The sequence below is a fragment of the Chelonia mydas genome, chromosome 11 (assembly GCF_015237465.2).
Source record: "Chelonia mydas isolate rCheMyd1 chromosome 11, rCheMyd1.pri.v2, whole genome shotgun sequence".
Taxonomy (NCBI): domain Eukaryota; kingdom Metazoa; phylum Chordata; order Testudines; family Cheloniidae; genus Chelonia; species Chelonia mydas.
The window spans coordinates 47,153,723-47,175,066 of NC_051251.2; the positions used below are offsets into that span (position 1 = coordinate 47,153,723).

The 21,344-nt window shown below is 39.7% G+C and overlaps 1 protein-coding gene across 4 annotated transcripts in view; it reads right to left on the bottom strand.

Moving 5' to 3' along the window:
* NCKAP1 (NCK associated protein 1) overlaps positions 1-21,344 on the bottom strand; it is a 112,587-nt gene that overhangs the window by 9,543 nt on the left and 81,700 nt on the right. For all 4 annotated transcript variants that reach the window (XM_037913195.2, XM_037913194.2, XM_037913193.2 and 1 more), the window contains 8 exons: positions 20,701-20,832; positions 17,473-17,691; positions 16,956-17,086; positions 16,441-16,538; positions 12,098-12,191; positions 10,293-10,375; positions 9,716-9,796; positions 1,238-1,331 (listed from right to left, as the gene is read on the bottom strand). In XM_037913195.2, the coding sequence (XP_037769123.1) occupies positions 1,238-1,331; positions 9,716-9,796; positions 10,293-10,375; positions 12,098-12,191; positions 16,441-16,538; positions 16,956-17,086; positions 17,473-17,691; positions 20,701-20,832 (932 nt within the window). The remainder of the gene's footprint in view (positions 1-1,237; positions 1,332-9,715; positions 9,797-10,292; positions 10,376-12,097; positions 12,192-16,440; positions 16,539-16,955; positions 17,087-17,472; positions 17,692-20,700; positions 20,833-21,344) is intronic.

Genomic DNA, 21,344 nt, shown 5'->3' on the forward strand with positions numbered 1-21,344 from the left:
AGTCACTCCATCCAACTGCAGAAACAGATGGGAATTAAAATACAAGACCCCAACACCAAAAGGAATGAGCTAAAATAAAATGCTATGTCCTGTTCACACAATTTAACTCCTTCATAGTTACTGGAGTAGGTTGTACTAGAACTACCAAGGGAAGAGAGATCAGAATCACACAAACTTTAAATAATATTTACTAATGACATTTTAAAAAGCCATTCAGGTAGTCTGAACCCAATATGTGATTTAATATTCAAATAATAGTGATAAATGTCTTCAGGAACTTAAATGTATTTTTGCCCACCTCAAAGCTACCCCTACTAAGAAAATGGAAAAAAGTAACTTTCGGTATGATCTCTAATGGTCCATGCTCTATAGACATCCAGCCAATAGCATAAACAAAGCAAATAAGATGTATTCATAGATTTGTGTTACCACGGTCATCTACTTTTTCTTTTGAAGGGAATAATCGAAGTGTTTAATAAGAAACATAGGGAACAAAATGAATATCTGCCGAACAGCTTTAAGAATTTCATTTATTTTTATGCCTCTAAAAGGATATTTATTGTGAGTTAAAAAAAATGGGAAAATTGGAAGGATTTGCAATGGCCCTTTAAAACAAATGTAACAATTTCAGATTCCATGGCAACTTGTTTTGGATGCTTTCACAGGCATAATTTAAAATGCTTTCCTTTGTCTGCCTTCATGTTAATGTTTTGCATAAAACACAACCTTCATATATTTCATAATATTGGTTTGTTAACTGCTTCTTAAAATCTGACATTTTTAAACATTCATAGTAGAGAAGAAAGGATTTAATAGTTACTGTGCATCAGAAAATAGACTATTTGCCTTCTGTTATCCTCAACACACAACCCAATATCTTCCTCTCCTTAAATGAATCCAGTTTTTCCCAAAGGCATTACATTCACCCACCTTTCACCTATTATCCATTTCTAGAGCAGTTTCCCCAATGCAGCTGGCTCACAAAACTCCAGTCTACATATCAGTGCATTTTATGCAGCATGCATAGCAAATGCTTAAGTTCCAAATGAAAATTCACCTGGCAATATACGTGGCTCATCTGAGGCAATACAGAAGAGCCAGTAATCCACCAACAGCTCTTTGCTTACTACTGCGAATATCTGCAGGCGTTTCTGGATTTTTTTATTTTTTTTTTAACATCAAAAAGAGTCAGAGTGCATTGCTAAATATACTTTTTAAAGATTATATGACTTGTTACCTGATTTTTGGGAAGAGAGTGCTACAACCAAGGCAGGATCAATCTCACATGGCAATCCAGCAGCAGATGACAGCTCATATACATTCATTGCCACCTGAGACACAGAACAGTAATTATTACAAGGTGAAAAACACCAAATGTTCTCTAAAAATCTCATTTCTGAACACAGCTGTACTGAAATGTTTAAACTGCAGAGTTTGAGAACACTAGGGATTTCAGTCTCTGAAATATGATAAAGAACCTTTGGATTTGTATTATGTCTAACCTACAATGAACAGCTGGTTCAGCACTTGGTGTGCTAGGAGGTTATCATTGCTTGCTGTCAAGGCAAACAAGGTTTTTGTAACTTTCCTCAACTGCCTCCAGTACAAACATCTTAGCATCCAGTTAGCTCTTCTAACTGAAAGGAAAGATGCAGAAAGTAAAGCTAACAAAGATGTAAGCAATCAGATCAGACGTGTCAAACAATGTTTTAAAAGTATTTTAACAAAAACACAGCCAATTAAGACCATATGTTGATGCAGTGTTACCAATTAAATGCACAAGAGTGAGGAAAAAGTTAATGGTCCTATAATAATGTTAAATTGGGTGAACATTTTCAAAGTGACAAGGGATTTTGGGTGCCCAACCTAAGACATCTTATAAGGGTCCTCATTTTCAGAGGATGGGTATTCAGAACTTTCTGAAAAATTAGGTCCACATAAGGTGTCTCAAGTTAGGAACCCAAAATTCAATAGTTACTTTTGAAAAATCTTAGTCTTAGAATGCTGTACATCCTATATATTTTATATTTAAATGAGTGATTCACAATTTTGTTTTTGTTGAAGACCCCCTGTGGGACAGATTGAAAGGTAAACACCCAGGTTCCATACTCTCTTACATCATACTCTGAAACATTTGTCTTTTTTCCTGTTCATTCTCTCTCTCTCATTCTTTAATACCCCTTTAAAAATATATTTATTACCCTTCAGACCTCTTGTACAATAGCTAATTTTTAATCATGGAGGCTAAGAACCTAACAAGATTAAAAAAGGATTAGATTTTTATATGCTGAATGAGACTATTCACAGTTAAACTTTTATTTTTTTTTAAAAGTATTTTTTCCTCAGAAAGACATTTTCATTCTTCTGGCTTAAGCCAAACAATAGCCAATGTGGGAAGAAACTCCCCCTTTGGGCTGGCTACTCCATAAATGCCCACTACAGAGTTCCTGGCATCCTGCTCTGAAGCATCTGGTATTAGTTATAGAGGCCACTGGACCAGATGGGCTTCTGGTCTGATCCAGTGTGAAAGTATCCAGTCTCCCAGGAGAGATTGCATATTTTTCTTAGAAGCTCAGCCACTTCATTTTCAGGTACTTTCAGAACTTCTGCAAGTAAACAATCCTGCTCTTATTAGTTTGTTCCCCTCTCATTTATCTACCTGTTCCAGCACCACCTCTTTTGATATTTCAACGTCTGGAAGTACCTCATCTTTATTTCCTAAAACGAGAAAGCATCTTCCTAACATGCTCTGTTGTGAAGGTTGATACAAAGAAATCATTTAGCTTCATTGCAATGTCCCTTATCTTTTTAATTGCCCATCTATGCTGGTGGTTGAGGAGGCCAAACATTTTTCTCAGGAGCTTCCTGCTTTTAATATCTGTTTAATGCATTTCATACTGTTTTTATGTCATTCAATATTTGCTCTTCTAATTATCTTCTAGCCTTCCTCATTTTTAACCTTACATATTACTTGCCATAAGTAGTTTATGCTCCTTTTATTGGCTTCACGAGGAGGGCTGGATCTCCATTTTCTGAGACCTACCTCTGGTTTGAATAACCTTTTGAACCTTGCCATAAAACCATGTTATTTTTTCCTTGCCTTCCTTTTTGTTGTTGTTTATTGGTATACATACCTTTTGACATTTCTGTTGTAAGCCATTTTTTTAAAAAAAAACATCTGGTGCTGTAAGGTTTGACATCACAGGATTTACTTATGGTTTACTGGACTTGTACAGTTTGAAGGAAGGCGATAAAGTGGCACAAATACTTTTCATTACAAGCAGGTGTATTAATAAAGTACACAGATTTGGCAAAGTTACCCTATAAAGTGGCCACCTTTTATAGTGCTCCTTAAATCTTAAACACACTTAAGCTGTAAAGCTTCTTCTCACTGACCACAAGTGTTTATCTTTACCCTTAATTGATCCTAGTTTGGTTAGATAAACAATACTTTGTGCTTCTTCAGCTAACAGACACAGGGTTCTGCAGTGAAGTTTCCTACTACAGGGAACTCCTATAAATCATACTTTCCCTTTCTCATATTCATATAGGAATGACATCTATGAGAAAACCACACAGAGTTTATTCTTCTAATGATGAAATGTCTACAGCTGAACATTCAGTTAACAGAGTACATCATTTATAAGCACCTAGAGGATAATAGGGTTAATAAGGAATAGCCAACTTTAATTTCTCAAAAACAAATCATGCCAAACCAACCTAATTTCCTTCTTTGGAAGGAAATGGCCTACCGGATTGGACGGCAGGGGGCTGATAACATTTGATTTTTAGTGAGGCTTTTGATACAGTCCCACACAATACTCCCTAAGTAAACTAGCGAAATGCAGTCTAGATGAAATCGCTATAAGGTGGGTGCACAACTGGTGGAAAGACCAAACTCAGAGTAGTTATCAATGATCCGCTTTCAAACCGGGATGGCACGTCTAGTGGAGTTCCACAGGTGTTGGCCCTGGGTCCAGCATTATTCAATGACATTTTCATTAATGACTTGGGTAATGGCATGGAGGGTATGTTTCTAAAATGGGCAGATGACCCCAAGCTGGGAGGAGTTGCAAGCTTTTGGAGGGCAGAATTAGAATTCAAAACAATTTTGACAAACTGGATAACTGGTCTTAAATTAGCAAGATGAAAGTCAATAAAAGTAAGTGCAAAATACTTCACTTAAGGAAAAATCAAGTGCACAACCACACAATGTGAAGTAACTGGTTAGTGGTAACTGCTGAAAAGGATCTGGGGGTTATCACAAATTGAATGAGTCAACAGTATGAGACAGTTAAAAAAAAAGGCTAATATTCTAGGGCATATGTAAGACACAGGAGGCAACTGTCCTGCTCTACTTGGCACTGGTGAGGCCTCAGCTGAAGTACTGCATCCAATTCTGGGTGCCACGCTTTAGGAAAGATGTGGACAAACTTGACAGAACCTGGAGGAGAGCAGGTTTAGAAAAACTGACCTATGAGGAAAGGTTACAACTGGACATGTTTAATATTGAGAAAAGACGACTGACGGGAAATCTGATAAGAGTCTTCAAGTATGTTAAGAGTTGTTATAAAGAGAATGGCAATCAATTGTTCTTCATGTCCACTGAAGGTAGGACAAAAAGAAATGGGCTTAATCTGCAGCAAGGGAGATTTATGTTACATAGTAGGAAAAACTTGCTAATTATAAAGGATAGTTAAGCTCTGGAATAGGCTTCCAAGGCAGACTATGGAATCCCCATAACTCAGTGGTCCCCAAACTTTTCAGGATCGCGCCCCCATCCCATACCTCTGTCCGCACCCCCACCCAGCCAGGGTGGGACCAGGGACACAGCTCCAGGGTTGAAGGGGGGACATGGACAAGGGTAAGGCTAAGGGGTAAGGCCGAGGCTTGGGCCACAACTGGGGGCAGGGCTGGCATCCGGGGCAGGGCCAGGAACGAAGCTGGGTGGTGCTCCCTCCCCGCCCTCCATGGGGGCTGGCCCAGGCCCCAGCAGTGCCCCCTCCCAACCCCGCAAATGGTCTTCCGCACCCCCTTTAGGGGGCACACCTCACAATTTGGGCACCTCTGCCATAAATGGAGGTTTTTAAAAGCAGATCAGACCAACACCTGTCAAGGACAGTCTAGGTTTATGAGGTACTGCCTCAGCAGAGGAGGCTGGGACTTGACCTCTAGAGTTCTTTCCAGTCCTCCATTTCTATGATTTCCCCTTGCTACATTCAAGAAAGGCATATGTTGTACATACCCTTTTTTGAAGGGTCAAATGGAAGAAACAGTTACTAACCTTTCTGTAACTGTTGTTCTTTAGGATGTGTTGCAAAGGTGTATGTGAGCTCCAATGCACAGTTTCCAAGTTTTAACCTTAGCAGTATTTGTTGGGGCGGCAGGAGTGCCCTCTGCTGCCTCACACTGTGCACAGGCATAGAGCGGAGCTGCCCCTGATCCTCCTCAGTTCCTTCCCACCGGAAAGACTGACAGAGAGGGGACAGAGGGCAGGTCATGGAATGGATATGTGCACCACATCTCTAAGAACAAAAGTTACGGAAAGGTTAGTAAGCGTTTCTTATTCTTTAAGTGATTGCACGTTCATGCCACTGTAGGTGATTCACAAGCAATCCAAACTGGAGGTGGGCTTGGAGTCTATCGGAATACGGATCGGAAAATCAGTCGTCCAAATCTGGCATCGTCTTTAGACTGGCGGGAGATTGAGTAGTGAGAGGCAAACATATGACATGACGACCAGGTTGCCACTTTGCAAATGTCTAATACGGGGCGTGGGCCAGAAAGGCTGGAGAAGCTGCTTTGGACCTAGTTGAATGACCCAACAGTATCTGGAAGCATCACATTAGTCAACTGGTAACATAACCAAATTCAACTGGATATCCAAGATGAGCTCCTTTGACTCAGGATACTTGGCAGCCTTTCATTCTGTCCACAAACGTGATGAACAGCTGTGTCGAAGACCTAAAATGTTTAGTCTGGTTCAGATAAAAAGATGGACCTCTAACCTCTACAGCATGGAGCCTCTCCTCACCTTTATGAGCAAGTTTTGGAGAAAAAGGCTAGTAAGATGATCTCTTGGTTAATATGAAGTCTGGAAGCCACCTTAGTAAGAAACTTTGGGTGAGGATGAAGGTAAACTTTGTGTGGAAAACTGTATATGGAGGATCTGATATTAATGCCCTCAGTTCCCCCAATCTCCTGGCTAACGTAACAGCCATCAAAAATGCCACCTCCTAGACCAAAGGGGGAGAAGGTCACTAAAGGCTCAAAGGCGGGGGAGTCATCAACTTTGCTAAGACGAGATTCATGATAGTCATGGGGGAACAGGATACTGAACCTACGGAAATAGTCTGGGGAGAGAACTGCAACCATGAAGACTGTTACATAGTGATGGTCAGGCTATGTAGCGAGCCGCAGAGTCCAGCCTGCACAGCTGTTCTAGAAACAACTCTCTTCCACTACAGCCTGAAATTATTGTTTAATATAATCTGGGAGCTTGCCCTTAAAACATCACAAATGTATCCCACAGGGTAAAATTGTAGCGCCCCAACAGAGCTTGATGGTTCGCAGTACGAAGCCATAACCTCCTGTGGAGTAAAGTTTCCTTCTGAACAAGTCTAGTTTCTTAGAAGCCTCCTGGGGTTGGCGGGCGGGCGGCGGGGGGGGAGAGAACAGTGCCTGGTGACCCTGCCCCATCTTTCATTTGCTGCAAGTGCCAGGGAAGATACTACCAAGAAGCCAGGAAGGGGGATGACTGTAAAAATGTTTAAATCCTTAAGAGGGTACACAGTACATTCTCTCCACTCCTTTTGCAATAGGTGGCAGGGACAATGGGGTCTCCCAAAGAATCTTAGTGGGATCTAGAACAGCCTTGTTGTTAACAGGCAGAGCTATCCTTAATGGAACCACTGGTGTTAAAATGTCCACAAGCCCGAGGGACTTTTACTGGACCTCCTCTGGATGGATGGCCAAAGCCAAAGCTATCATTCTCAACAACTCCTGCTGGACTTTGTGGTCATCCAGTGGTGGGGAAATTGGTTCCACCAAAACAGCCTCATCAGGGGATAAGGAAGAAGATACCAATGGCTCTTGGGGTTGTTCCTTTTCCAACTCTTCTTGGGGTAGCTCCTGAGAAGGGTCCTGTCCCTGCCTGGTGCTGGGGCCAGTACATAGCGTGGACTGCTTATAACATCAATATTCTTGTCAACCAGCCGAGGAAGCAGGTTGGGAAGGAGATGGGGATGCTCCTGATTGAGGGGGAATCCCCACAAGTTCCATAAAGGCTGCTGATATGGCTTTAGCCCCCAACTGTGCACAGACCAGGGTTCCTTGAAGTATGCACCCTGCTGGAATTGAAGCTGAAAACAGGGTGGGTAGGCACACACAGAGGTTACTGGACATGTCCAGGCTGAGACACACATAAACGCACTTCAGAATCCGAAGAAGAATCTGATTCTTCAGACCATGCAGGTCTGCCCCCTATCAGTACCAGTGAGGTAGAGTCAGATTCTGGAGAAGAGGATACATGCGAAATCATCTGCAGCTTTCCCTAGATGGTACCATTTTTAATCTGTATCCTAATTGTTGAATCTGACGGTCCCACAATGGTGTGGCTCTGAAGCTGTGACCGTTGGTGCTGATGCCAAGAGAATCTTGAAGTGCCAGGGAAGATAGTACCAAGAGATTCAACAACTCTCTCTCAGCCACAAACTCCTCAGCTGTAAATGGTACCAGGAAAGCATTCTGATTTTATGGCACCGGAGTCTGAGGCGACAATGATGAACCTGGCATACCGGGAGTCAGTCTCACTGGGCCTGAACTAGGCTTTGGAGTCAACAAACTCCCATTTTGAGGCTTGCTCCGCGAAGTGCCTTCTTTTTGAGTGTATCTCCGAGTACTTGGTAGAGCTCGAATCTCTTCGCCTCCAATCTTGAGGTGCCCAGTACAGAGTGCTTAGATGACTTGCGGTACCCTCTTCTTGGCATTGGTGAAATTGATCCATCTCTCAATTCTGCCAAAGCTGGAGGAGCACTGCTGACTGATGCAGAAGTGCTCGATACCCAGATTGAAGAAGAAGGTTCCGATGGAAAGTACTTAAGTTTAGCTGCCCTATCCTTTTTGGATCAGGGCTTAAACCCCTTACAGATACTGCACCTGTCACTAATGTGAGCCTTCCCCAAGCACATAAAACAGCCGGGGTGCAGGATACTAACTGGCATTGGTGTACCACAAGAGTGTTAGGACTTGAAGCTCAGAGAACGAGGCGTAACTCTGGTTCTCTGACATAACACTGACATTGGTGCCCAGGTGGGAGCTGGTGTCAAACAATCATTTTTCTTCTTTTAAAATAAATACTAAAATAAGTTAAACCACACAATTTACTCTATAACAAATTCTAAGTACAATATCTACAACGAGCTGAAGTCAGGACTTGCACAGGCATGAATGGCACCTCCAAAAACCATCACAGGGAACAGGAAGGACTGAGGAGGGGTGGAGTGGCTTTGCCTTTTATGCCTGTGTGCAGTGCGTGAGACAGCAGAGGCTTCGTGCCACTCCAATGGGTACAGCTAAGGGAAAAACTCTCACAATTGTGTGCTGGAGCACACACACACCTACAGTGGAATGGACATGTGCAATCACTCAAAGGACAAGCATCTCTTATACCAGAGCAGTCCATATGTACTTCAAGTCTGGTATGCGGCCTCTCACAATAGTCCCTATCAGGTCCTTAAGGGGAGAATATCCCCTATAATGAGCAGTCAATTGTGCAATGTGGTAAATTTGAGGTACCCTGACCCTGCTCATGCCTTGAAGTATGAGAGTTAATTATGCCTGTTATAGAAAAACAAACAAGTATCTTTGGTCAATATTATCCAGCTCCTTTTTACATCTAGCTATGGTACCGGACTTATCCCCTTGTCCAATAAATTAGCATAAAAAGCAGGGATTTATCAGTTTTCACTATCCCCTACCAAAGCTCATACTTCAATTAACCTTCTGTCTAACTCTTCCCTTTTCAGGGCTAACTAATCCTCATTTTTGCACTTCTCTCGTACACATAATCCCATAAGTTCAAGCCATTTTTTAGCCCTTCTCTGGGGCTTTTCAATTACAGCTACATTTTTAAAGTGAGGAAACCAAGCTAAATGTAGTTCTCCAAATGATGCCATATCATTCGCCAGATAGCACAATAGGCTTTGTACTTTTTTATCCTTTTAAATAGATCAAACATCCTCCTTGCTTTGACATTCCCCCAGTTTGTGGCAGCAATTTTCAAACTGTTGACAACTTCACAGCTTCCTGTCAACTCTAAATTCAGACTATGTATTTATTCATTTGCCCTTTGGCTTCTATCCCCTAATGTGTTTAAACCAAAAGAAGTTTCCGCCTTTTACTAGCCAAAAGAACTTCGTGTCATCAACAAGTTGCATCAACAAATCATTACTAAAACAGGAATGGTCCTTTTTCTGCTGCTTAACCAATTTAAATCCTTAATGAAACTTCGCTTTTTAACCCTTTGTTATATACTTCCATAAAGTCTTATATGTGACCCTTATCAAAAACTTGGAACACTAAGAGGTTACATAAACACAATAGCCTAAATTCACAGTATATTCTTTGTTTCTGGATTTTTCACATCAAGTGTTAATGATTTTGCCCAATATTTTTAGTAAGCCATAAAAATGACTCTCTCAACCAAAAACATTACCTTCATGTCAGTCTCCCTTGGAATGTGATCCTTAAAGTCTTCAATTGAACTTACAAGGAAAGGAATGTGGTAGGATAAGACCTAAGAGACAAACAAATATGCAACTAGAAAATTCTTTCAATAAAAATAATCTTAGACACTAACTTATTATGGATTTACTTTACTTTGTCATGAGTTATTTTATGCGTATCAGATAGTTTATTAATCTATGAGAGGGTTGGAGGCATAATATATTCAAAATTGAGCCTAGCATTTACCAAGTGGACAAGCGCTTTTAGACATTATTAAAGTTGAAAAACACATGCTGACACTGTCAAAACTATCGTACAGATTCTAACATCAGCAGCAAAATGGTTTTGAACAGTACCCAATGAATTCTCTGAAAATGCCTACTTCATCTTGCAGAACTGGGAATCTTGGGTTCAGTATGTTTCTGCACATACGCATTTTACCCACAAGGCAACTTATTTTAAGTTTAGTTTTATTTTTAAAACACAAGACACCTGAATGCAGAGACATTTAGATACAATATTAATTCATCTTAACATCATGCAGAATAAATTTAGTTATTTCTTACATCTCTAAGTGCTTCCTGTGCCAATGACCGAAAAGACAAGATTACGCCAATAATGGTCATCCTCTTCAGAACACTGTCAACAGCTGAATTAGAAGAAAAATAGTGAACCAGAACAGCATTTCCCAAACTTGGAGTTCTAACCCAAAACGGAGGTCACAAGGCTATTGCAAGGGGATTGTGAGATCACCTTTTTCCTTGCTTTCAGAGCTGGGCAGCTGGAGAGCGGTGGCTGTTGGCCAGGCACTCAGCTCTGAAGGCTGCGCAAAAGTAAGGGTGGCAATACCCTACCATGTGACCCTGACCTCTGCACTGCTGCTGGCCGTGGCACTGCCTTCAGAGCTGGGTGGCTGGGTACCTAGCTCTGAAGGCAGAGCTACCACCAGCAGCAGCACAGAAGTAAGGGTGGCATAGTATAGTTGCTTAGCTCTGTAGGGATCCGCACCGATGCCGTGAGAGCTATGTCCAGTACCAAAAAGGAAAGGGGATCATCACATTCTGAAATATTTTCAAAGGGCGGCCCAGCAAAAAATATTTAAGAACCCCGGAACTAGAATATATCCCAAGATTTACAAAACAAGCCTTTTCAAACATTTTACCCCAAATTAATATCAGTAGGAAAATATAGAAACAACTGGAAAGTAGGTGACATTCTAACAAAGGCATAAATCACAAGAACTAAAATATACCTGACAACTGTTTTTCGTATGTAGCTGATATTTGTATCTGGCAATAAATGTACAAACTCCTACTGACTACTTCAAAAGAATGAGCTTGTTTACACACACAGATGTCAATGTCTGGATGTAAACACTCTTCTCTGCATAGTTTAAAATGCCTTAGTTTAATACTCACTTTTAAACACCCCTGTTTTTCTAAAGGAGTGGTGTGGAGAAAGTGAATAAGGAAAAGTTATTTACTTGTTCCCATAATATAAGAACTAGGGGCCACCAAATGAAATTAATGGGTAGCAGGTTTAAAACAAATAAAAGGAAGTTCTTCTTCACTCAGCGCACAGTCAACCTATGGAACTCCTTGCCTGAGGAGATTGTGAAGGCTAGGATTATAACAGGATTTAAAAGAGAACTGGATAAATTCCTGGAGGTTAAGTCCATTAATGGCTATTAGCCAGGATGGGTAAGGAAAGTTGTCCCTAGCCTCTGTTTGTTAAAGGGTGGAGATGGATGGCAGGAGAGAGATCACTTGATCATTACCTGTTAGGTTCACTCCCTCTGGGGCACCGGGCATTGGCCACTGTCGGTAGACAGGATGCTGGGCTGGATGGACCTTTGGTCTGACCCAGTATGGCCATTCTTATGTTCTTAAGGATGCAGCAATATACCATGATGGAATCCTATTTGAAACAGGTGCATCCACAACACTCTTTTCAAGTTCTACTCTGTATGCATGTATTTCTACATGCCTGTACTCTGAAGAATGATATTTATGGCTATTAGGTGTGAAAGTTGGATGACAAGATCTGTTTCATCCCAATGCATGACAGGTCCCCATCCTTGACAGAAAGGAATCATATTTTTGCACCCCCCGACACCCCAGCTTTTCATTGTCATATCCAAGTGTTTATGCACTAATTTACACTGAAATCTCATTTTGTTTACACATGAACAAGCCGGATAATTTTTAAAATTTAATCAGTTCACATACATTATGAGGAAACTCTAGTGAATGAAATGTACATTTTAACGTTCATGTATATTAAAATCAGAGAGGATATTTTTCACAATGTTGTTTTATTTATGCAGACAAGTGCATGGACAAAAAGAAAAAGAATATTGCTAGTTACCCACATGATAATCTTTTAAAGAGTGCTGCCATCTGGTCTGGTTTGTCAAAGCTGGTCCTCATTTGTGTTAGCACTTCAACATTCTCCACCACAAGTTTCTAAAGAGAAGCAAGACCTCAGGTCAGCCGTTCGTTAAAAAGATAGGTGCATGCTTTAGGACATTTCAATCTGGCAAGCAGGAAATCAAGCTCATGAAATCCAGATGTTCCCACTATCTTTCTTCTGAAGGAACTACAGGGTTATTCTGGTAAATCCTGATTGTACACCAAAGAGAGCTCAGAATGACCAAGAGAGGAAGAAAAACTGCTGATAGGAATATTTCAGAAGAATGTGCACTTTCACAACATGAGTTTAATGATCTTAGAGTAAAACTTCACAAAATAAACCTTGTATAAAGACGCACGCTACTAATTATATTTAACGTCAATAATATTCTAATTATTCACATCTCAATAGCTTTTTTCTTAGAGCCGCCCACTCCCTTGCTCTTTTCACGAGATGTATGCTTTGGTGACAGTTGGATTGCAGTCAATTTAGGAAGCTTCCTTAACTGGAAAGAAATGTTTCTCACAAATTTTGACTGCTTCACATTTTAGTATAAAACAAGAGAGTTTATTTTTTTAAAATAATCTGGTCCTCATAAATTATTCAAACGTTAAGTAACAGTGCAGCTTTCCTAAGATTATTTTCTTTGACTCCGATCACAAAACAGAGTATTAAAGAAAAAGGAATATGAAATTGTTTATTTAAATCCATGCAATTTAGTCTCAAGCAGTAAGTCAACTTTAAAAGAAAGCCAGAATTCTTCTGCATGTCAAACACATTTTGGCTAAAACAATACGTAAAGGAAGTGTTTTTCTTTGATCCTTAAATAAACACATATGAGCTAGAGATCTCTGTAGCAAGTAAGTGTAATAATTATTCTCCAAATATATAAATTATAAAGGGAGCTGAAGGACTATGAAGCTGCATAACCATAGCTATAAATCTGAACCTGTTGGATCCAACAAGGCATTTTTGGTACCACCTGGTAAGACACTTATGCTACCTTAAGTCCTCCACCACAAGCAAGAAGTGGTTATTTTATTCTTATAAAAAGGGAAGCTACAATAAATGAATGATAATCCATTCGGATGTTTATCTTTAGAGACAGAATATTGTCTTACATGTTAATTGAGCTTCTTACGGAGAGGCCAACCTCCATGTAGCTCTGCACACTACTAAGTGGAGGAAAGATTATGCCTACTTCTCCCTAGACACCACACTAACTTTTTAAGGGTCCATTTCGTGCTTTATGCCCCTGAAAATATGGCCAAAGCTGGAACATACATAAAGAAAGTGGGAGAAGAAAACAGGAACACAGAAGAAGGGACACTCTGGATTAGAAGATAATAAGCAGTCTCAGAATAGCGAACATGGAAAACAAGTGTCCTATTGGCGCAGACTTCTGCCAATACAGATCTGCTACTGAGTAGCAGTAAGCCACAGCCTAAAACATGAGGGGGAAAATGATACCTCATTAACAGGAGTACACAGAACTATAAAAACTTTTGACTTTTCATCTGTACTCTAAAGAGAAGATGGACTCCATGATTCTACAACCAAAGCAGGCTCATGAAGAGACTGCAAGTTGTATCCAAGCACATTTGGGGAAGGGAGATGTAAGGCTCAAGTAGTGACTTTCCCCAGACATCTTACAAGAGGCCTTATAAGTCTTCAAATGATGTAGTAAACAGGGTGAAACATTAATTGGTAAGCATGGAAATTCAACAACAGATTAAAATAATAATGTGAACACTGAAACAATGAGACACAAATACTATAGTATTACTATATGCAACTTGACAAAATTGTTACCCATCCCAAACTACCTGGCAATGTTGTTCCACTGCGGACTTCAACTAACACCAACAACTGGGTACTACAAACCTAAAGGTGTTTGTGAAGGCCATGCCCCCTATGCCCTCAGGCCTGCCTAGGGACTCTGGGCTCCCCTCCTCCATACTGGAGGCAGGAAAAAAAACAGAAGGGAACCTAGAAGCTGCGACACACTGAGGCATGCTCCTTAATCATGCAATACTGTGCCCAGGACCAATGTTCAAATAGCCAATGGGTTACAGGGACCTCAAATGGACCCCTTATAATCTACCAACTGCATTGTAACTGCTGAAGTTGCGACAATGGGAAGGTAAACACCGAAACCACCCTGGAAGTCTTCCAGATGGAAGGTGAAAACCCATACAGGTCCTTTTCCAATTCTGCCATCTGGGTAAAATCCCATAATTGGCGATCAGCCTACCTCTAGGCATCATAAGAGATCTAGTATACCAGTTCAAGGATGGGAAGGGTAAGTCTGAAACGGAGCCTCAAATGGCTACTCAGCTAGGCAACAAGCAGTAGCCACTTCAGTTCCTCAGATAGGAACTAATATGTTGCCAACTTCACTAACCATTAGTAACAGCAATGGCTCCAATGCCCTGAGTCAGCATGAGATACCCTATCCTTCTCCCCAAGCCATGCATCATGAAGAGGTGAAAAGGAGAGAAGTACCCCACACACATGCCAAAGCACAGTCTGAATCAGTGGCATCCCAGCACTCCATGTAAGACCCCCAGGGGGGTTGAACCAGTCACACACACACACACCCCTCCCCCCCCCCCGTTTAGGGAAATGGGAAAGCTTGCAATATCTCTGCCTAACTTCATATTTTCAAGGGTATCATACATTGTAGCAATTCAATGTCACTGAAATTCACAATAATGAAGGAAAATGCATATGAGAGAGGAGAGAGAATGAATGAATATATACAGATGTGCACACACTTTAAAAGGGTTATGGTATTCTGAAAGGATTTTTTCAAGGACAAATGTAATGGGAAATCAAAAATTCTCAAAGAGTTTAAGCTGTTTGTTTTTAAAAACAGTAAGTCAGCGTCCATCATCAGGCAATATGTTCCAAATAAATGCAAACCCATCACTAACTGCAGTGGGAAAAAAAACCTGAGTGGGACTCAATATGGTTACTAACTTGCTACTAAGTCCATACATTACAGTATTAGAGGGTTTAACAACATGAATAGCACAGATTTTACAGCCCACAGTCTATTTGCATAAACCAGCTACTCTCTGGAAAAAATATCAGAATAATCTTATTAGATATTTTTAAATGTTCACCTAACAAGAGTTAGTATAAATATGTATTAAATGTACCTTTCCACTATCAGTGTTAATTTTTGTGAATTTGATTGCATATGTAGGAAACTCCTTGAATAATCACTTATAGTGTTAATTTCCATTCAACTTTTGCAGAGCACCCCACTAGATTTATTGCCTTTGTCTCAGCAGCAGATGCACCCTCCCTTTTTAATAGGTATACTCCTCTCTCTCCTCTTTGCCTTGCTGCGGGGTGGGAGCACTGACCACCTGCAGCAGCACCTCTGCCCTGGCACCACAATCCTAACACTAGTTGTGGAAGGGAGGGCCGGAGAACAAAGCCCACCATGCATTCACTCCTGCAGTACTGGCTCCTGTCCCAAAGGGTTGTACCTGGTTCCTGCTCTAGGCATAACAACAAGGCGCAAAGGGTTGCAGTGCTGTTCAGGTTTGGCCTGGCAGCCTGTGTGCCAGGTCACAATGCCAGGAGCGTGGAGCCAGGCCCAGACCCATGGGACAGGTGCTACCACGGCAAGGGTTTCTGTGGATGTAATTACTCCCATGAATCCTGACTAAAGCTGCCCTGGCTTTGTATAGTAAAATGGTAACAAGAGGTCTTATTTTTTTAAAACAGACTCTCTCAAGTTGTACTTGAGAACACTGTACTACTGGGTCTTAACATTCAGTTGGAAAACACCGTAATAATGCACTCCCAAAGCACTCAAACTATGCAAATCTCTGAGGACAACTTGCATTTGAGTAGGTATTTCATCGACTTGAACAAAACTCAGCATCTATTTTAAAGGAAAACCATTCAAACTGGAAAGGATAATTCTGTCAAAAAATTAAAGACCTAAAAATAGCAAAGCAGAAAATAAAGCCTACTTGAAATTAAGTGCAATCAAAGTGAGCAAGATATGCTAATATAGTAGCAAATTCATAATGTTAATTGAAAGGAAAAGGCTCTTAGAAATGTGGTGTTTTGGACGTAGTCCAACCACTGAGAGAATATGATACAGAGACATGCTCAAGTGTACTATGTGTTCACAGATGATGGATACAAATGAGAAAAAAATACCCATCTGTTTTCAGTTTTAGTGTGGTATGGTAATACTCAGTGAATAACATGCAAAGCATAGCTCTTGGGCACTATAAATAAAATGTGCATAGGGAAAAAAAATCAAAATATCATTACCTTAAGTTCAGCAACCTGTGAGGAAATGTGCCACATAAGACTTTCACTTAAGAACTTCATGCCATATGGTCCTAGTAGTTCTGAGAGGGCCCTCATTTCTAAGGAAGAAAAAACAATTGTCTTTATGTTGACATTTATTTTGCCGTGATTTAACCACCATAATGCATGTCGCAATACCATTCTATCAGAGCAATCTCAAAACTGGATACAGGGTAAAGCTTAAATTATAACAACACTGGGGTAGTAAGTTCACTTACTACATTTACTTTCAACAAATCACGTTTGTCAAATCACATAGCCAGTAATTGTTTCAGCAAGAACAAGAAAAAATTTGGTACTTTTCCCCCTGGGTAGCTAGGAGAGAAAACATGAGAAAGGCAAAATTCTTCTGTTTAACAGAATATTTCTCTAAAAACAGTACTGGTATTCCACAATCTCTCTAAAAGTCTTAGTCTCCAGCACATGAAAAACAGCCCTCACAAGCAATATCTAGAACCATGTCATAAAACGTTTACCTGATATGTCGGAGTATTCTTCAGCATTAAACGTCAACTCATTTTCTGTGGGCAAGTTCACAAATGCCTTCATTGCTGGGAAATATGCTATATGTCCATTGCTGACTTGCCTTAGTAAGGTTTCCAAATACCTTAGCGGAAAAAAAAAAAGTCACGTAAAAATATTAGTTCAATGAGAATGATACCATGCTACACATAATCTTTACAAAGTTTCATTGTTCTGCAAGGGTGAAATTCATCCTTGTGCAGAAGTCCTATTTCAATGGCTTAACTGTGCCTAGACCTTGTCCTGCCCTCTGCAACCAGAAGAATTTCACCTTCAGTGAGTTTTTAGACTGTCTTTTAAACAGCTATTGGGAGAAACAGTAAATCTGTCTTGTTTGAAACTTGCAAATTTGCAAGTGTTCATGCTATACATAATCCCAATTTCCTGATGCAGGCTATTCAGTTTAATTAGATTTTAAGTGTATTTAAACGTAAAACAAAGAGCTCACAATAGATGTTAATCCGTTCTTACCAATTTGTGTACAGACTGGTAATAGTTGGCTCCCCATGACTATCCAAATGCTGGGTTTGCTGAAGAAGAACATTGTTAAATACTCTTGTTATGTCAATCTGCACATAATTTTCTATTGATTGGAGTACTGTCATGTAGGCTCTTACACTCGTTAACAGCTCTGAAGGTTTTGCAATCTCTTGTGTTGCTTGATTATACATAGTCATTCCAACAATTGACCTTTTAAAGAGAAAAGAGTTACCGTTGTACATTAATGAAATTAAGCAATAGTTAATTCTTCCTGCCTGTATAAAGGATTGGGATTCAAACTTTTAGCTGAATATCTCAATGAGATCTAAAACATGATAGCAGCACTTTTCAAAAAGAGAAATCAGCAGGAATACTGTACTCGTAATACATGTTCTCAGATACAATTGCATGGGAATTCTTAACACAAACACTTAGTGAACAGTATGAAGACACCCAGGGAAGTATGGTCTATCGTCAAGTGAATGACCCATGAACTAGAAGATTTAAACCACAAGAAATTTGGTAAAGAAAACACTTTAAAAGGCTCCCAAAATACAATTGCATGAGAGAAACTAGCTGTAATTATCTACCACATAAACACATACTTGGGCTTAAAAGGAAGCACCAGCCAGTTAATCTATAACCATTCTCAGGAGCACCATTTAGGACAAATTCTTTCTACAAAGGTGCTGTTATAGTTTATTTCCATTTCTATATATTTTTAAAGGGTTTAAAATAAAATTTATCATTAAAATAAGCACAAAAGGAAATTTAAGTAACAATAAAATTCAAAGTAAAAGAATTAACTCATGCTGGGGCCTCAGATCAGCTTATGATCTAATTTACATGCACAGCAAAACAAAGACAACCTAGCATATTAAGAATGGACAATTTAATTTCCTGAATCAAAACATAATGTATTATGTTAGAAATGGAGTCCTAGTAAAGTGCAGTATTGTTTTCAAGACTAGAACATATCTATAATTAGTCTGTCAAATCTAATTTTAATTGTCTCATTTAATGGATCTTCTACTATTTCTCTTGGAAAACTATTACCACAGCTCACTGTTAGGAAGTTTTTCCTGATATTCATTTTTTAAAATGGATTAAAAGATACCACTTCTACATAAGGAAGTGTTAGCCTACTGGGCTCCCTTCAACTGTGTTAGCATTCACTATTTTAGTTCTCAGGACTTCTCAATGGATTCTGCATAAGCATTTCTTGGTTATAGGATTTTAGCCACAAAAGTGATTTTTATTTCCTACTAAATTGTCTGAAAAAACACACAACACTTAAATAGTGCCTTCTGTCCGTAGATCTCAGAGTGCTTTATATAAGCCAAGTAATCACTATTAAGGAAACGATTCTGTCTCCGATTCCATGACTTTCCGGGACCTCTGTGATTTCTTCTGGGGCAGGTCTGCAGCAGCTATCATCCCAGGGCTGCCAAAAGAGCAGCTGCCAGGGGGTGGGGGGAAGGCAGCACACCAGAACTGCTGACTGTAAATTCACGGGCTTTTGTGAATTTTTGTTTATTGCCTTCAACCTGACCCTGATTTTTACTGAAAATACCCATGACAGAAATGTAACCTTAATCATTATCCCTAATTTACAGACAGGGAAACTGCGGTAAAACTTGATTTGCCCAAATTTACACATTAAGTCAACAATACTAGTCATGAACCATATATCAGACTGATTCACAGTCCCATGCTGAACCCTCTAGAGGGCAGCTGTCTGCTTAGACCCTGATCCTTCGCCACTCCCATTGACTTTAATGGGCATAAAATGTGCTCAGTACCTCAAAGGATTAGGCTTTTATATAGTAAATAGAGTCAGAGAGCTTGAAAAGTAATTCAGTATTTTGGTAGTCATTGTACACTTGAAGATTGTAATTACTCAGTCAAGTTTGTGTTCATAGTGATACACGTTATGAAGGCAGGACAAGAAGAGCTGGGTATGAAATGACTGTTTTAGCAGAATTGAAGTTTATTTAAAACCAAATGCAATTTTTTTTGTTTTGAAGCAAGTGACATTTATTGTTGAAATGTTTTACTATATATTTTTAACAAGTTTGCCTCTAATGCAATCTTTCTTATTTCAGGAAGTTTTACATTACAAAATAAAGCTGGCATAGCAATATATGCAATAGTTCAGTCACAAAAAGAAATATACAAGCTTAAAGTAGTAAAAACTAACATGTTTATATAGGATAGGAAATCAACCCTTGGAATAAAGAAACTGCAGGCCTCTGGAAGAAATACCACTTAACATCAAAAATAGAAAAAAATGAAGACACTGCAGTCCCATTTCTAGCTTAGGGCTGCCCTGAGTACCCCCTCAAAACCATCAGTCAGCATTTTTGTGGACTTTCTACCCACCCACAGGCAAAAAATAAAATTACAGAGAGCACTGTGATTTAGGGTCTTAAACCCAGGACTTCATGAAAAGTCAACAATTTTTACCCTTTATGTCACCAGCACTTCCCAGTGTATCAAGAGAATGTTCTAGACAAAAGTGTCCTCAGACCATGTCCTGATCAATAGAGACCCCCTAAAACCTTATGTGAAATACAGAAGATATAGTTAGAATCTCTACCAAAGCTTACCGCCAGCCTGATTAACAGGGGTGGCTCTTACAATGAGAAATTCTCACAAGAGGTTGAAATTTTCCTTTTACTGCACCCACTTACTACAGGGAAAAGCCAAGCCAAGAACCCACCTAGTTGTGCATCAAGCAACCATTACACCAGCCCACAGCACTTATTTTAAAAAGGAAATGTAAGGAAGTTTCCTTTTAGGCTCCTTGCCAGGTCCTGAGTTCATATTTCTAAGTCCCCCCTCCAAACAAACACCAGAAATAAGGTTCAGCACTGCAGGGATGTGCCAGTGTGAAGAGAATCTCTGTACCATTAGGATTTGTAGTCATGGACTCCTATGAAGAATATGGAACTAAGAATTCAGAATCTGGGAGGTAAGTGGAGGAAATTTATTTTCAAATATTTTGTTTTAAATATAATTTAAATTTCAAAAATGTTGTATGCCTACATATGTATTCCAATTGACTTGGAATCTTGGTTCTTAGAATTTGCTATTTTCAAGCTTTGCAGTTCTTTGTTAAAAGTAGTCTTGTGAAATAGATACAATATTTTTTGTTCTAACATTAAAAATAATTCATTTTCCTTGGAGAAGTAAAAATTTAATTTGGCCGTCACTTACTTGGTAAAACGGATTTCCAGGTGAGATGTTAAGTACTCCCTTGGGGTAAATGTATGTTCCCAGACAACCATGTTTGGTACGTAATTGATTGAGAAGCAGAGCTCAGAAAGTGCAGTGTGCAGTTTGTCCAGGCTTAAAAAAATGACACAAATTACATAAGAAATACAAAAGTATTTCAAAGAAACACAAGCATGCATTATTATTGGGGAGTGTTGCTGACAATTTTTCTGTAAGTAAGATCAATTAGTTCTGCCCTTTAAAAACAAGTTACCAGTGTGCACTAATCATATGAGGAGGCTTTTCACACCTAGTTAATTTAAAATCAGATTTTGGGAGAAAACTGGCTAATGCAGGATGCTATGGTTGTGTGTTGCTCTATACTGTGCAGAAGAGAAAGATTGTTGCACAGTTCACCAAAATGAAAAAATTCTTTAGGAGGTTTCTTAACTTACGATTTGTAACCCAACAATCACTTCAAGAGACTATATGTCGTAACCACTGAAAGTTATTAAAAAATTCTTAAGATTAAAACTAACTAATTAGACAAATTCTAAGTAAACCTTCTCCCTCAACCCCTCCACTCATGCCAGCCATCTGATGCCCCATTGTTGACTGTGGCAGCAAGCTTTCCTTCACAAAGTGCA